This window comes from Harpia harpyja, chromosome 2 (genome assembly GCF_026419915.1).
Source record: "Harpia harpyja isolate bHarHar1 chromosome 2, bHarHar1 primary haplotype, whole genome shotgun sequence".
Taxonomy (NCBI): Eukaryota; Metazoa; Chordata; class Aves; order Accipitriformes; family Accipitridae; genus Harpia; species Harpia harpyja.
This window is the reverse complement of record NC_068941.1, coordinates 84,156,252-84,173,379: the sequence shown is the minus strand read 5'-3', so window position 1 is coordinate 84,173,379 and position 17,128 is coordinate 84,156,252. Positions and strand designations below refer to the sequence as shown.

The following is a 17,128-nucleotide window of genomic DNA, read 5'->3' as shown; positions in this document are numbered from 1 at the left end:
AGCCACAAGCAATTGTATATGTTACGACTCGGATTAATTTATACTCTCCCATTGGAGAGAGAATGTATTCTCTTTGCAGGGTATTTTTAGCAACCACATGCTTCTGTCTCTCAGGAAGCAACAGCTGAGACAGTGGGACAGGGAGGGCTGGTATGCATATTTCTGAACCCTTCCACTGTCATCTGGATTTTTCCAGAAATCAAACAATGCTGCTTTATTTTTACCCTCTAGGAGATGGATGGCATATTTAGAGGCAGGGATAAGAGCGAAACACACACCCTGAAATTCTCGGCATCCTTTGTCGCCACCAGAGCCTGGAAAAGGGGAGTCACTTCCCAAATGCCAGTGATGGCGGGCACACAGAGCCGTGTGGATGGAGCTGGAAGGACAGCAGCGGTTTGGCACGGGCTGCAGAAGCAAGCAGGACATCTTAGATACCCACACAATTTTGCATGCACTAAACCTCTTTGAAACGGCACTGCATTTGAGAGGTCTCCCAACCTCCAATGCTCAGCTGTGGAAGAGATGGGGGAATTTGAGCCACCTGAGTGGAAAAGGAGGGTACACCAGACAGACCAAACCCATGAGAAGCCAGGCCCTTGCTTTGCTCTCTGTCCCCAGCAGCCAGTGCAAGTTTGGGGTGAAGCAAGGGAAGGCCTCCATGTATAAGAGTGAACCTCGTTGTGAAAATTGAACCCAGCCCAGATTGTCATTCAGCATTTATCATTTAATAGCACTTTGCAGGCCTGGTTCCTGCTTATCTCACCCTCCCAACCCCAGGAAATCTGATGCTATTTCCTCCTGGATCCTTAAGCACTGCACAGATACCAATGTTTGCAAACCTATTCCCACACCTCCTTGCTCCACAGAAAAACCTGTCTGATTTAACAGGGAAAGTGAGGTGTAGAGAAGTAAAGAGGGTAATTCCTCTGCATCCCTAGACTGTAAAACAAATGCTTTACCTTGCCAAGGCAGTAGGAAGTATCGTTGTGCTCTTCAAGACAGTCACAGAACTGCTCAGCATCTGCTAAAAGCTTCTGGCAATTTTCCTTGCCTGAGAATGAAGTAAGGTATCACGCTTCAGCACAAATATCCTGTGTTATAGTTTGCCCACGTGTCCCAAGCACAAATGATATCAATCCACAACTCCATAAATTCAGGGTGATCCAGGTGTTCATGTGATTATGAGCAATCTTCCCCAAACAACCAGACTCTCCTCCAGTCATCCTGAGGAGGGCCAGAGCCATCAGCACAAACCTCCCAGCATTTACCCTGCACAGCGTAGAAAGGTCACTACAGGCAATGAGACCCTACAAGCAATTACAATTTTAATTGCAATGCTCTACTTGTGTGATACATGATGTCAGGATGCTCTGGCCTCACCTGTTACCCATGTTGAATTCCCCTGGGTGTAAGCACATTTTAGATACATATATTTGCCAGCAGTACTTTAGCACCTCCAAATTAGGTGCTGATTTTTTTTTCCCCCAAAAACCACAATTTGGAGTGTGGCTATATTGAACCCAGTCATTAAGCACACTAAACACTGTTTCTGAATCCCAGATAACAAAGAAAATAGAATAGAATAGGATAGAAAAACAAAGAATATAATTGTAACAAAGAATATATCTTTTCAAAGTAGCCAACTAAAACCAACAGATCAAAGTCCTTCTAGTACAGAGTTACAAGCTACAAGGTCTCTGCACGGGCAGATATCTGTGGTGTACCCAATACAATGCACCCCTCACCCCTTCAGATCACAAAACCCCCACATTTTGGCTGAGTCAGAGTGTAATGAGTCTCATTTCTCCCCTTCCAGCCCGGTGAATGCCACGGTGGTGTGTGGTCAGCCAGGTCATCCAGCTGTACATCACACACTCGGTACCACTGGGCCACGGTTTCAGACCCAGCTGTGTGCAAAAATATGGTGGTAAAAACGTTCATTTGAAGAGAAAACACTGGGAAAACTGGGAAGGGCCAAGAGAAGCTGGATAACAGGGATTCCTGCTTAAATACCTATTTGGAGCAGTGACCCTGCTTTCAACCCCTTGGAAACATATTGAATTTCAAAGCCAGCCGGAGAGGCACGCTGATTTTGGAGCACCAAGCAAGGCCGACCCTTCAGTAGAGAGTTATACTGCATTTTGGATCTGCCTGGATATTGGGCGGAGAGACAAGTAGCCCCATCCTCCTAACAGGAGAACAAACAGCACCTTCTACTGCCCTCTAAAAATTTATCCAAAGCACAATTTTATCAAATTTAATTGCCACAGCTTTGGATTAGCAGTGAACAGTACTCAGACAAGTTGTGAATTAGAGGAAAAAAGAAAAAAAAGAGGGGAAGAAAACTAACCGTCCCAGGTGGGTGCTCCTCAGACTTGTCCTGTCATTGTAATTCAGCTTTAAACATTAAGTGCAGTCACCTGCAGGGCGAGGGTGGGCCCTGTGTCCTGATGAAACCCCTTTTTGGGGTGACAGCAGGGAAAATCTGGGGGAAATTAGATCATCCATTCTCCTGGGGGTGGGTGTAGCAAGGGCTGAGGGGAATTGGGCCCTGAAAAGGGATGGATTGATGGGGTGATTGAGGAGAGGGCTGGCTGGTGGATCAGCAGCAATTTGGGGGATTTTGGGGGTGTTTTGGGTCCTGGGAGCAGAGAAGAGCCACCCGAGGTGAGGGGAGAGGCCTGCAGTTACTAGCAGTTGCTAGGCAGGTAGTAGGCAGTTACTAGGAAGTTACTAGTAATTACTAGGCAGTTACTAGCAGACATTAAGCTGTAGTTACCAGGCAGTTATTACAATGTTACTAGTCTCTTACTAGTAGCTATTGAGCAGTTATTAGGCAGTTACTGAGCTCTTACTAGTAGTTACTGGGCAGTTATTAGGCCCCAGTAGTTCTGAGGCAGTTACTAGTAGTTGCGAGGCAGACACTAGGCTGACACTGGTGGTTACTAGTAGCTATTGGGCGGCCATGAGGCAGTCACTAGTAGTTACTAGTCAGTTAGTAGTAGTCCCTAGTCAGTTCGGAGGGCTGTAGGCCCCGAGGGGGAGGCCGGGCCGGGCAGCCAGTGAGGGCGGGCAGGGGGTTAACGGTGGTCCCCCCCGGGGCGATTAAAGTGGACCCGAGGGGGCGGCCAGGGCGGAGGGGTGAAGCCGGCGGGACGAGCTCGTTAGGCGGCAGCCGGAGCCTGTTACGGTGCCCCGGCCCTCACGGCCCCGCCGAGGCGGCCCGGCCCGGCCCCGCCCCGGCGCCGTGGCCTTAAGGACGGCGGCAGCGGCGGCTCCGGCTCCCCGCCGTGGGCAGCGCCGTGGCCATGGCGGCGGAGCGGGGCGGCGAGGCCGGCCTGCCGCCTCTGCTGGCTGCTGCCCGCCGCCGAGGTGAGTGGGGCCCGGCCGGGCCGTGAGGGGGGAGGTGGCGGCAGGGGCCTGTCAGAGCGTGGGGAGAGGCACGGCGGTGCCGTTCCCTCTGTGAAATAAAGCGTGTTCTCGTCGTGCCGGCATTGAGGAGTAACAGGCGTTTGATGCCAACGGCGGAAATTAATGAGGAGCGAAAGGCAACGAGAGTCTCGGCTGTGTTTTGCGTGTGGAAAGAGCGGGTAGGGTATCAGCAGTAGGTCCGAACTCTTCGATAGGCAGCTTGTAAAAGGTAGTCTTATATTTAATTCTTCAGTGCAAACGGGTCTTGCTCTAGCTTCATAAACTAATCTCATGCTTACGGGACGGTGAGATGACAAACAGGTTGCTTTTATACACCAGACCTGTGACATAAAGCCCTGAAACTGAATCTTAAGGTTGTGGCAGAGAAGGGACGGGAACTTTCCATGCCCTCTCCTTCCCAGGTAGTCTCTCCTGAGAGACATCATCCTGCTGAAATCTAGCAAATAGCACCCAAAAAAAAGCGTTGAGCTTCCAGGAATACCAAGCCATTCTAAGTGGGTATAAAAAAACTTGCATGTCGAAAGGCTTTGGTCAACGGTTTATAAGCATTGGCTATTCAGTTGTATAATGAAAATCAAGTTAAAAAAAAAAAAAGCCACACACTTAGCAATGCATTAACATGGAGGTTTTTTTGAAGATGTGAAACATCCATAAACAGCAGATTTCCCCATTGTCAGTTAAATTTAGTAGCGCTCTTGAACAGAAATAGCTCTGGTGGAATTAATCACTCTGTTTAAAAAGCTGACAGCTATTTTAAGCAGTTGGCTTTCTGGAGGAAAAAAGCAACACAAGTATGTATGCTCTTCAAAAGAATATACTTGGAGAAAGTTAAGAATGCAGTCTTGCTATGTTTAGGTTTAAATTCCATTTTTCACATGTTTTTCTTGAACTGGATTGTCATGTTCCTGAATGCCGAAATGTGTTTTGCTGCATTAGCAACAAAGCCTTTAACAAGTACTTTGACCTCCTGGGAATTTCAAGGGATTTTAAGGGTCTAAAGGTTGTGGTTCTTAAATTCGCAGTGTTTAGAGGTAGTTCAAACACTTATTTTTAGTGCACAGCTGGTACAGGTTTTGTTGTGAGCCAGACACACCAGGGATTGCTGTGCTTGTCAGTTCATACCTGTGGCAAACAGAGCTGTGGCATGGGATATTATGGGCAATTTCTGGTTTGATAACCTGTTGAGGAGGGAGGGTATCCTTTTCTTAAATACAAAATTAGCAGTAACTTCTGGCTTTGGAAACTTTCTGCGGCAACAGGTCTTGCTCATTTCTTCACACACACACCCCCCTTGGGGTTTTTTTGTTTGGTTGGTTTAGCCTAAGCGGTTTCTTTTGACTCGGTGGCAACAAGATAAAAACCCTTGGTACCTGTAAGAGTGTAGTTAATCACTAGTTACAACCATGCATCCTTTTTCAAGACTTAGTATAGGGCTTGCACGTGTTACAAATGACTAATCTTCCCGTCTCCCTCCTTTTGTATTCTACACATCTTCTTCACTTACTGGAGGGGAAAAAAAGTGTCGGGTAGCAATTCACTGGTTATGTTTCTCACCCAGAGTTCCACAAGCCCACCTTAAATAGAACTGAGAGTAGGCTGAGAAATAGTATTGCACAAACTACTATCATACAATTGTATGGGAGCATTTACATGTCAGAAGAGAGCCAGGCAGAAGGGTAGGTAACTTGTCTTAACCTGCCTCGGAGAGTTTACAAAGTGGGGATTGTGAGGTGTATTTCTTGTGTGCTCTAAGACCCAAGGAGGGTTAAACCACAACAGAGTGGAAAGGGAAAAAGGTTTGTTATTCTAAGAAATAACTTAATGCCTGGCAAGGAAACATAACAGCTTATCCTGCAGTGTTTAAGAAGTCTAATGCATTAAATTCTTCTTCAGACGGAACCAACCACCCAGCATAGACTTAATTAGCCTTTTGTTGCACCCTATTTGTATTTTGACAGTGTGCTTCAAGAAGGAAAGTACAGCTGGATCAAACTATGCTCACAGAAATGAAAAAAAAAAAAAATCAAAGACTTCTTTTCTGAAATCCTGTGCAACTTAGTGCAGTAGAAATTATCTGACATTTAAAAAAAAAAATTGCAACTTTTTTACTGGTAAAAGCAGAAGAGCTGATTTCAGTCTGCTTCAGCTGTGGCAGGCTGGCCCAGCTCTGCTGGGTGTGATAGGATGCAGGGAGTAGAGATCAGTGTGGTGTTCAGCAGAGACCGATAAGTGGAAACAAGGATTTGGACCAACGGGGAGAAAAATGAAGAGAATCAAGGAACTGCATTGCAAGAAGCGGACACCTTAATTTTATTAGTAGTGATTGATATGTCGTACTTCAGTCTTAATGCTTTAAAATATTTTTTGTGTCCTGGCTGAGTTCAGAGCATTTAGAGTAGGCAAAGCGTCTTGTTGCTTGCTCACCCTGGACAAAAGAGGAAGCATTGTGTTTCACATCAATTGCAAGCTGCTTCTGTTGTGTGTCAGGGCAGATCACAGATCCATCTGGCCATCAAGGCTTTTAGCACTGTTTTGGTTTAGTTTGTGCATTTGAGAAGGTTTGGGCAATGCTAGGCTTAACCCCTGTTTTGGTAGTGTAGTTGTACGCTTCAAAGGCCTTGTGTGTACAGGCTTAGCCATGTGTCTTAGTCAAATCTGTGATAACATGTAGTATTCAAAGATGCATATAAATGGTTCTAAGTTAACTTGTTATAGTAGTCTGTGGGGAAACAAATCTTATAGTTTGAGTGATGAAGCTAGTTTATGGAAACATGCACTGGCAGCATTAACAGCATTCTTTTCCAAACAAGAGAGTCCAGTTTGGCATTTCATTTTTTTACAATCACCTGAGCTTTGAAAACAAAATAACACAAAAAAATAATTCAAAAGTATATTTAGGGACTAAACTTGCTGAGAAAATGAAAGTTTAGTGCTACTACAGTATTGTTTCCTTGGAGGAACATCTTTCACCTAACTGGAAATCAAAATCTGCCTGGTTCAGCCTCCTTTCCTCGTATAGAAATACAGTGCTGTAATACTGCAGTTCAGTGTATTTGATAAGGGTTTTAAAGTTTGTTATCTTTGCCTGCCCTTTCTAAGTTGGATATTTGTAGATGTCTGGGTTTATTTCTAAGATTGCTTTCTGACTCCCACTGTACAGTGACTGTGCTTGCCTCCTGTACCACAACCAAAAGTGACTGGATTTCAGTGACGCTGTTTGCCTGCAATTTCAGACAGCTGGTACTCTAAGTATTCAAGCTTTTGTTCATCTTTCATCCTGTTACGGAGTAGGAATATGATTGCCTGATTACAAGCAGTAGAGTTTGCACATCATGTAAAGTTACAGCCAGTCAGCCAAGATAACTGACTGTGTGCAGGCTCCTGCCTTTCTTGCTTGCAGAGTAAAGCAAATTAATGTAGTGCATGTGATGTAAATTAATCTGTTTTACTTTGCAGCTGGGACAGGCTTCAGCATGCACACTCAGTTACTGTGAGGCTGACAGGTGGTAGCCTGGTAAGATGTGCTAACCCCATTGCTTTTATGAATGTGCCTTTGGAGACAGCCATGTGAAAGGGCTCGTAAAATGAGAAAGTATGTGGGTCAATATTTGCTCTTGAGGATTTGCAGTTGTTGAACTTAATTCATGTATATCCATCTATTTCTCATTAAAATGCTATGTTTGCTGTTGGCATTTGAGGGAAGAATTTGGCTATGTCATTTTGTGGGTTTAGTACCTTGAACTTGAAACTTTATGCCTTTGCCTTAAGGGATTTGTCTAGCCTAGAGTTTTTCTTTACTACATTATTCTGCTTTCTGTCTTCTCTACCCTCAAGAATTGGGAAGAAGAATTAATAATAGACTAAAGCTGGGAGCATTTCCTTTTTAATCAAGTGGTAGAAAATCCTGGGCTGAACAGGCTTTTTTAAATTACCTGGTTTCTGATATTTTAATTAATGTTAGTATTTTTCCTACCACCTTTATGCTGCCCTGAGGGAAGACTTTTTTCCCTGCCTTTCCTACATGGCATGCCACAAGGATTCCTCTACAATTAGCCTAGCAAAAGTAAGAAAACAGATAGCAAAGGTTTAAAGTTGAAAAGACATCCTTGAACTTCCCTCAGGTAGTAAAATATGCAAGTACAATAATGTTAAAATGTCCCTAAGTCTTCTCACATCAGTGTTTTAATGCCTTTATTGAATTGCTGTGCCATTGAAGGAGATTTAAAAAAAAATAAGAAATGCTGGGTGTGCTTCTAAGACAGTAACTGAGAATTGAGAAACAGTAAGCAAATCATTATCTTTAAATTCAGACAGCAAGAGTCTCATTTATTATTATTAGGCAATTCGTTTGGTTCCAGATTTCCACAATCCACCTCTGTTACTTTTATTTTTTAAAAAATCTATTTAAATTGCTTTAGTTTTCTTGTTAAGAGAGCTTGCAGTTCCCATTGCCTTCTCAGTGCCCATATTTCAGTGTTTGAATATTAAAACAATCAAGTTGATTTTGTTTTAAGAATGTGTTCCTCATTGCCTCTTGATTGCTCCTCACTGTCTAGTGATTTAGGCTGGGTTTATTCTCTACATTAAAAAAAAAATTGTATAAAACACATCTCTGGAGAAGTATTTTTATAAATGCTAAATGAATGAGCAAGAATGTAAGTAGATTGGCTATCACCTGGATGTGTAGGTGATACTTGATGTTCTCTGTCCTCACCAGTGTTATTCACTATTATGTCAGACTGCTTTTAATTTTACTTCATATGAAGTATTTAGCTTCTGTGTCTTCTGAATGCTCTCAGAAGATGCAAGTCAGAAAATTATACCAATAAAAAGTATGCTGGGTTTTAAACATACATTTATTGTTATGATCTTCTGCTTTAATAACAGATTTTTCTGTTTACTCAGACATTTTTATAAGTCACATTGGAGATAAGAATGAGAAGTCATTTTATGAAAGTGAAAGTGGATGTGTTTAGGAAATTTTCTTGCACCAGTCTTTGTAAAGTTTGAGTGGGTTTTGGTAACTAATAAATCTTCATTGATTTGTGGCTTGTCTTAATGATAGAGGACTTGTAAGAGTGACACCAACTCATTAAAACATTAGATATGAATCAAATTACTAGCTTACATCTCAATCTCAAGCTTCAAAGGTGGCATCATACAAAATAAAATTATGAGGCAGAACTCCAAGCGCGACTTAAACAGAACATTGACTTAGAGGAAACAGTAATGCAGCAGATACACTGACTGTATTTCTTCGAAGAGGAGTAGAAGACGTGAGCGTTTTGCCCTGTGGCTTGCTTCTACAGTCTTTGCAAACATCTGAAAATGTACTAATTTTCTTTTCATGTGGAACTATATTACTTTTTTTAATTAGTGGCTATGAATTAAGACTACACAACTTTTTGTCCGTTCTGTATTAGGTGTATGTTTGCCATCTGGAATGTGAAGATCATAACTCATCCCAGGCTGGGTTGACCTGTCTTGACCCTGTGTGCTCATGGCTGTACCTGTCTACAGCTGTAGCTCACCAGGCTCGAAGTTTGGTGTACTCTGATCCCTGTGCAGTCGAGCTGGTGTTACTTTGACCAGGACCTGATGGGACTTGCAGTCTCTTGAGGCCGCAGCACCATTAGAAAGAGGAACAATTCCATCTCTTATGCAAGTGTGGAGCAGCCACCACAGTGAGAAGTTATAGCAGAGGTGTGTTTTATAGGCAGTAGCTCACTGAGTGCCTTTCAAATGGTAACTTGTAAAATGCAGCTTAGGTGGGAAGGAAGAATTGTGTCCTTCTCTGATACTTACTACTTATTTCAGACTTAAATAGCAAGATGTTGGCATGTGGAGTCACTTACAAAAGCACTTGGTTTGAAACACTTGTTTTCTAAGAAAACCAATTAATTTAAACCAAGATTGTTCATACCCTAACTGAAAATAGCAATTTAAAGTGGCACTGTTTATGCTAATTCTGTTGTGTAGGATAATATTGAAAGGACCCATCAAAATGAGGAATAGTTATGTTCATAAGAATTAGTTTTAACTCATCCCTTTGCAGTAGGTAACTAATTTCTTCCGTGGTACTGTTGCAGGAATCAGAGATGCACAGAAATGAAAACCAGGGTTTCAAGCTCAAATGCCTAAATACAAGCATAGCTACATTTGAGAATGTAGGTTTAAGGGTGTTGACCAAGCTTAACAAGTAGGCAGCAGAGCTGAGAGTAGACCCAGGGTCTCCCAATCAGGTATAAATGTATGTGTACGCAGGCACATGTATTTCATTAGCATACAGTGCTTGAAGACAGACGGTGATGCTGCTGTCTGGTTTCAGGTAGGTTTCTCAAACTTTTTCATAGTGTGAAAATATAACCCATCGTAGCATCTCAGATGAACTCACCTTGTCCCATTTGTCTGTGCAGAGGCATAAACTATCTTTCTAGCCTTGTCCTTTCTTGCCTCCTCCCACCCGCCTTTTCCTTCTCTGTTAGGGCTTCACAGCCTCTGTGGTGTATCTGGAATTTGAATCTGATTGTAAAGCAGCCCTTTATTAAAATGCCCAAGTATCTCAGATGACTGCTATAAATTACTAGTGTTACAAAACTGAGAAGGAATACAGATTGACTTTTGAGTGTGTATTTTGCTTTTTTGCATTTTATAGGTATTTTGATTGATTAAAAAACACCTTTTTTGGCACCTATTCTTTGTCCTGGACTTTAAGCTCTTGAATTGTAATAAGAGCTGAAGTAATCACAATAAATAGTGGCTGCTGAGAATTAGTAGTCAAAAGAATAAAAAATATTTTATTCTTTTCTTTGAAAAGAAAATTGAAAACTTCACCTGTTTTTATAGTTTTTCCTTTGAGACTATAATTATTCTAATGTGGATCATCACTAAGGGTAGCAGTTGTCTCCCAGGTCTGCTTGCTTTGTCCTTAACAGTCCAGCAACAATAATATTTTCTCTGTGTGTGCGTGAATATCTGCTTTTTTAAGGACAGCTTATAAGTAGTACATTCATGGAAGTCTAGACTGTCTTTCACATTTTCTTTCTGGGCACACAAGTGAACTGTGATGAAACAGGAAGATGTTACCTGGTTTATTGGCTGGATTTTTCCCATTAGGCGTGGGTGGTACTTCAATGCTCATTTCCTATTCTACCTAATCAATCGGCTTTGACAGGTACATTTCTCAGCCTAGTTCCCTCTGCAGAGGTGTATTTCTTAAGAGCTTAGGAAGTTTAACTGGGCAAAGCAAATGGTACAGGTGAGGCAGATAGCATGTTGGTGAGCTGATAATTATGTTTGCTTGAAATAAGAATTCTATAATATACATGGTTAATATGTGCAGTCTCATGTTTCTGTAATTGTCCATTGTCATCCTGGCTCCTTTCCATTTGTGTGCATACTTTTGCTGTGGTCAGTGCCACCTTAAGTAGGAGCAAAAGCTCCTTTTCTTTTATGCTTGTACTATACCCACTGGAAATGGGCTCTAATACTTCTTGGCGCTTCTAGACACTTGTAAATCAAGAACTGCACTCTTGCTTTCAGCCCTGTGTGGTCACATATCTTCATGTAAACGGGGCACCCTCAAGACTACTGAAGACCCAAAGCTAATAATTTTAATCTACCATATGAGACCCTGTGTCTTTTAGTGACAGCCTCACCTGATGTTAACATCTGTAAGCACCAACAAAGTTTGGATCACCTGTGCTTTCAGAAGCTATGCTGCCCAGGATCAGTCCTTGGAATCTCATTGTGAGATGACACTGAAAACAGGGCCGTTACTGAAGAGAAGCACCAGTCTGGTCATTGGGATTTCTGAGCCCAGAAGCCAGAGGGGATTGTTACAGTGCTCCACACTTCCCATGAACATTGAGTTAAATCTCTGAGGGATCTTTGCACTTCCTTTAATGGGATGACCTTGTGAGTATCAGAGGTTAATTGGCTGTTCTAAAGTCACTTGCAAAGCTGCTCTTAGCATTTCAGTGGGATCAGTTTCTTCCTTTGATTTGCCGGAAACTGCTTTATGTGTGCTACTTCACTTTATGCATCCTTTTAGATACGTAAACTGCTTTTAATATTTACTGTTGCTATAGTGTGTCTTTTCTGAGGATGTCCGTGGACCTCACAAAACATGAGATCTCACAGCATGTCTGTGGCAGTACTAAGTACCATAGGTTTCATAATATAGCTGAGAAAACTGTGGCAAGAAAAAACCCGTAAGACCTACTAAGAATCACGTGAGAAAGTACTGCCATTGGGTTATTAGTAAATAGAAGGTGTGGGCTGGATTAAGGACTCCAGTCCAGATAGTCCAGAGATTTGTCTTTTCCTCTGAAGTATGGACTGTTGACAAATGTAAATTTTGGGGGGAGGAATAGCCTAAAAATAAGGCAAAAGCTACACTGAAAATTAGTGGTTGACTTCATCATGCAGCATGAACATTTATATCTTTTATTTAAAAAAATTAATCTCATGTCTTATATTTCTAAAACGTTTTAATCCATATCCTTTTATTAAGGAACAGTCCCCTTGTGACAAACAGTAGTTGTGGTGGACCATTTTTTAATGACAAAAAGCTGATCCGAACAGTTGCTCTGGATTCATGATACTAGTAGTTTTATGTAAACATTTTGGAGGCATAAAAATGACAAGGTCATTATGGCTGTTCTGCAATGCTACTGCTTTTGATTGATTCTCTGAAAAGTTTCTGATGGTGTGGTTGCAAACTGTAAGGTAAGCTACTTTTTTAAAAAGTTTTCCTGAGTTGCCAGGAAAGATATCTTGTGAATCTGAAAGCTGAAGACCTCAAGTTCAACTTAATATTTATAGAACTGGTTGCACACAGGCAGTGGTGGCATAGATCTCCCCATGCTCTGTCATTTTTGTGTGTTGCAAATGGTCTTGAGGCATAGTTAAAAGGAGAAAGGGCAGACTTGTTCCTGACCCTTCTCTGGAAGTGAGCAGAGATATGTCATTTAGCAAAGAGGGCTGTTGATGTACGTGGTTGCCATTGAGAAGGAGCCTGCAGTTGCCCAGACCGAACTGAAGACCATTTACAACTCACTGCCTGGCTGGGATTTAAGTGAGACAGATCAGTTTGTTTCTGAACTTGTCTCTATGCAGTTTGTCAGAAGACCATGTAGAAATACATTATCGAAGGCATATATATTTGCCTAAAAATCCACTAACTATACAGAAAATAAAAGAAAAAGGCTATGTTTGTATGTATGGGTTTTCATGTGATTTGAGGCTGAAATTATCAGATCAGGGTTTTTAAAAGTGGCTACCTGGCATTTTCAGAAGTGCTAGGTAGCTGTGCTTCTGACCAACTTAGGTAGCAGCTGCTGTATCCTTTTTGTGGATCAGGAAAAGGAAAGCAGGTAAGGTTATGCCGTGCTTGGCTACATCATGCTGACAAAGCTGGAGCTGAACTCCCATGCTGTTTGTTAATGTAACAGCAGGTGAATGCCGAGAGCTGCATTAAAGCAGGTTACATTACCACATTCATGGTGCTGGTCTGCATTCCCCAGCCAAGTTATTGTTTAGGAACCCTGCCTGTTTCATGTGATACGTGTTAATAGTCATGTTGTGGCCATGGAGAAAAACTAAGCAGAGCATATCTGTAAGGTTCCAAAATCAAGGCAAATGTTGTGAACTCTGTGCCTTTATTTTTGTAGATATTTCTCTTGGGGGTAACCAATTCTTGGGCTTAACAACGCTACAAGTGTTAGGCTGAGGTAGGAGACTTCACTGAGATAATTGTAGCTCTGCATTCATCACTGCTGACTCATCTGTAGTAGCAAAACCTTATCTTGAGAAAAGATTGAGCCAAAATAGAGAGACAACAGTGTTAAGAGGTGAAAAATGAAAAGACTTAATGAGAAATACGAAAGACAATGCAATGAAAAGAGAACTAAGATGTGATAAATTTACAAAGAAGAATCTTAAGTCCTGTCAGCCCTTTTACAATATTGAAGAATGAAAACAGCTCTTGTAACAATGAAAAGCAATATTTAAAACTGTCCCTAAAATATATTTTAGTGCAATTTATCAGTTACTGCAAAATGCTGTTGAGGACAAGGACACAACAGGGTTCAGGATGGCTCCAAGAGGCACAATAGGAGTTGCTTGGACAACCAGACTTCTGCTCCCTATAATCCAATCTTTTCATTGCAGTGACCAGCCAAGAAAAAGGTGAACAAAACCCCATTTTTAATTTCACATTATGTTTTTAATTTTTCACGTTACAGTGTTTTTAGGGTCTTTTTTGTAGTATGTACTTGGTTGGTTTTTGTCTGCCAAGACAGTTGTGCAGTTTGCTGCTAAGTCAAGGAAAATATGCATAGAATACTGTCCTTAGCTAATATAAAGAAGTCTGTCTTTGAAATAAAGATATGTTTTCCAGTGAGAAGTTATGCAAATTGAAATAGACTAAATACTGCCCATGATAGTAGCATTTCATAGGCTTGTGCCATTGCAATTTGCCTTTTGTTGTTTTTTTAAATAGAGAATATTGTTCCATTTATCTTTCTCTAGGTAGCTGTTTTTACAGTTCAGTACACTTGAGCAAACCGGTGTAATTTTGCTCTGTAAGTGGCTTTTTCTGCTGCAAACGTTGGCAATTCATGCGTTTCAGGTGCAAGATGGGCTTTCATGTAATGTCCAGAACTAAGTCATTGGATTTTCTTGTGTGGATCAACTCAAGTTATTGTGTCCATCTTTCACTCCTCTGCTTGAAGGGGCTAAGCTACGTGAATCAGTGACTGTAGAATATTGAACATTTCTGGATGACTCATACTACAGAATACAAAAGCTCTAAAAGACTAGTCACCTGGCCATTGTACCTCATGAAAATAAAGTTTTTATTAGAAAATGAATTCTTATATTGAGGACTGATGGTAAACCATGCCAGACAGCGGCATTTTGATACCCAGTAATTGTTGCAATCTCAGCCAAAAGCCTTGTCAGAGCCAGTTTTATTAAGATCTGTATGTTAAACAATCCAGGAGTGCTGCTTTGGGAAAACGAAGTGGGCTTAGCCATGCACACAGTTTGAGAAGGATCTCTGCATCTGCCATTCCTCAGGTTTTGTCGTGCCCATACAGCTCCTGATAAATTTTTCAGCTGGTTGTGTGTGTTAATATTGCAGTTTGGCATTCCTTGTTTCAGGCTTCTACTGGAGCCACAAGCAAGCATCTGTTTCCTGGGGTGATCCTGGCTCAGTTAAAGCATGTGTCATACAGCTTGTCCTGAAATTCATACTGTGTTTTTTAAGGCGCTTTTCACTTGTGTGAAGGTGGCAGCCATGTGTTGTCCAGGGCACACGTAGGGGACTGGGTAGACTTTAGATCCTTCCTTAATCATTTGTGAACTGACCATCCCACAGCTTAGCACCATTATTTAGAGTTACAGGACACAATACACAGTATGTGATTCTGTTTTGTCCGTGTTCCCTTGGACTTTGCTTTCCTTTGGCAAGGGGGGAAGAGAGCAATCTTTAGAAATAATGGTAAAGGGTGACTGCCTTTATGGATTTCTAGATGCCTCAAGGCACTGAGCCTTGAGACCACAGGGAGTGATGCTTTCCTTGCCCACAATCTCTCCAGGCTGTGCGCAAAGCATGGAAAGCCAGCTGCTCCACTTGCTGCTTCCAGGATGGACCACTGGGTAAACTTAGAGGGTTTAAGCTCAGTTAAGACATTACAATACTTTCCCCAATATTTTCCCTTTAACCTCAGCTTCAGTTGAAGAGCATGGTTTAGTTGAACTGTCTCGTTATGTGGCTTCCTTTATTTTTGCTTTAAACTTGTTTAACTTTGACTTATTTTTAAGAGTAGGGCATGCCAAAGAGTGAAATTATAGCTTAATTGGAATTAGTGTGACACACTGGGTATGAAAAAGAAACAGGTAGTCTTAGAGTTTGTCAGCACAGAAAAAGTTTTTGTGGTATAGCACCATGGGTAAACTTGCTCCCTGAAAGCATGTCCTGTACTAGAGAATTGTTTCAGGCAATATGAGTTAAACTGGTTTCCCTAATGAATTAAAGTGTATTAAGGGGAGAAAGAACAGGGGTGGTGATGTTGCTTTACCTTTGTTAGGCTTTTGCTAGCACAGCTATGCTCTTCTGAAGGGTGTGTTTACTTCTCTTAATTGACATGATGTTGGTACTACTTTTAAGTACTTATATACAAGAGCAGCCTCACGTTCACAAGCCCTGGTTCCTCACAGGGGACTTCAACCACCCTGATACCTGTTGGAGGGACAACACAGCAGGGCATAAGCAATCCAGGAGGTTCCTGGAATGCATTGATGATAAATTCCTTCTCCAAGTGACAGAGGAGCCAACAAGGAGAGGTGCTATGCAGGACCTTGTTCTCACCAACAAGGAGAAGCTGGTGGGGAATGTGAAGCTCAATGGCAGCCTTGGCTGCAGTGACCATGAAATGGTGGAGTTCAAGATCCTTAGGGCAGAAAGGAGGGCACATGGCAAGCTTGCTACCCTGGACTTCAGGAGAGCAGACTTTAACCTCTTCAGGGATCTGCTTGGTAGAGTACCATGGGATACAGCCCTGGAGGTGAGAGCAGCCCAAGAAAGCTGGGTAATAAGGATCACCTCCTCCAAGCTGAGGAGCGATGCATCCCAACAAAGAGGAAGTCAGGCAAAACCACCAGGAGATCTGCATGGATGGACAAGGAGCTCCTGGACAAACTCAAAACCAAAAAGGAAGCCTACAGAGAGTGGAAGCAAGGACAGGTAGCCTGGGAAGAATACAGAGAAATTGTCTGAGCAGCCAGGGATAAGGTTAGGAAAGCTAAAGCCCTGACAGAATTAAATCTGGCCAGGGGCGTCAAGGGCAACAAGAAAAGCTTCTATATACGTGCATCAGTGATAAAAGGAAGACTAGGGAGAATGTGGGCCCTCTCCAGAAGGAAACGGGAGACCTGGTTACCTGGGCCATGGAGAAGGCTGAGGTACTCAATGAGTTTTTTGCCTCAGTCCTCACCAGCAAGCGCTCCAGCCACACCACCCAAGTTGCAGAAGGCAAAGGCGGGGACTGGGAGAACGAAGAACCACCCGCTGCAGGAGAAGATCAGGTTTGAGACCATCTAAGGAACCTGAAGGTGCACAAGTCCATGGGACCTGATGAGGCGTGTCTGAGGGTCCTGAGGGAACTGCCCGATGAAGTGGCTAAGCCGCTATCCATCATACTTGAGAAGTCACGGCAGTCTGGTGACGCTCCCACTGACTGGAAAAGGGGAAACGTAACCCCCATTTTTAAAAAGGTAAAAAAGGAAGACCTGGGGAACTACAGGCCAGTCAGCCTGACCTCTGTGCCTGGCAAGATCATGGAGGGGATCCTCCTGGAAACTGTGCTAAGGCACATGGAAAATAAGGAGGTGACTGGTGACAGCCAACATGGCTTCACTACGGGCAAATCGTGCCTGACAAATTTGGTGGCCGCCTATGACGGGGTGACAGCGTTGGTGGATAAGGGAAGAGCAATGGACATCGGCTACCTGGACTTGTGCAAAGCTTTTGACACTGTCCCACACGACATCCTTGTCTCTAAATTAGAGAGACATGGATTTGATGGATGGACCACTCAGTGGGTAAGGAACTGGGCAGACGGTCGCGCTCAAAGAGTTGCAGTCAACGGCTCAATGTCCAAGTGGAGACTGGTGACGAGTGGTGTTC

General features: G+C 42.6%; 1 protein-coding gene across 1 annotated transcript in view; it reads left to right on the top strand.

Annotated features, from left to right (window-relative positions):
* Nucleotides 1-3,287: 3,287 nt before the first annotated feature.
* Nucleotides 3,288-17,128, top strand: part of KRCC1 (lysine rich coiled-coil 1) — a 33,533-nt gene continuing 19,692 nt past the window's right edge. Inside the window, exon 1 of the mRNA XM_052780781.1 lies at nucleotides 3,288-3,375. Within this exon, the coding sequence (XP_052636741.1) occupies nucleotides 3,312-3,375 (64 nt within the window). The 5' untranslated portion in view covers nucleotides 3,288-3,311. The remainder of the gene's footprint in view (nucleotides 3,376-17,128) is intronic.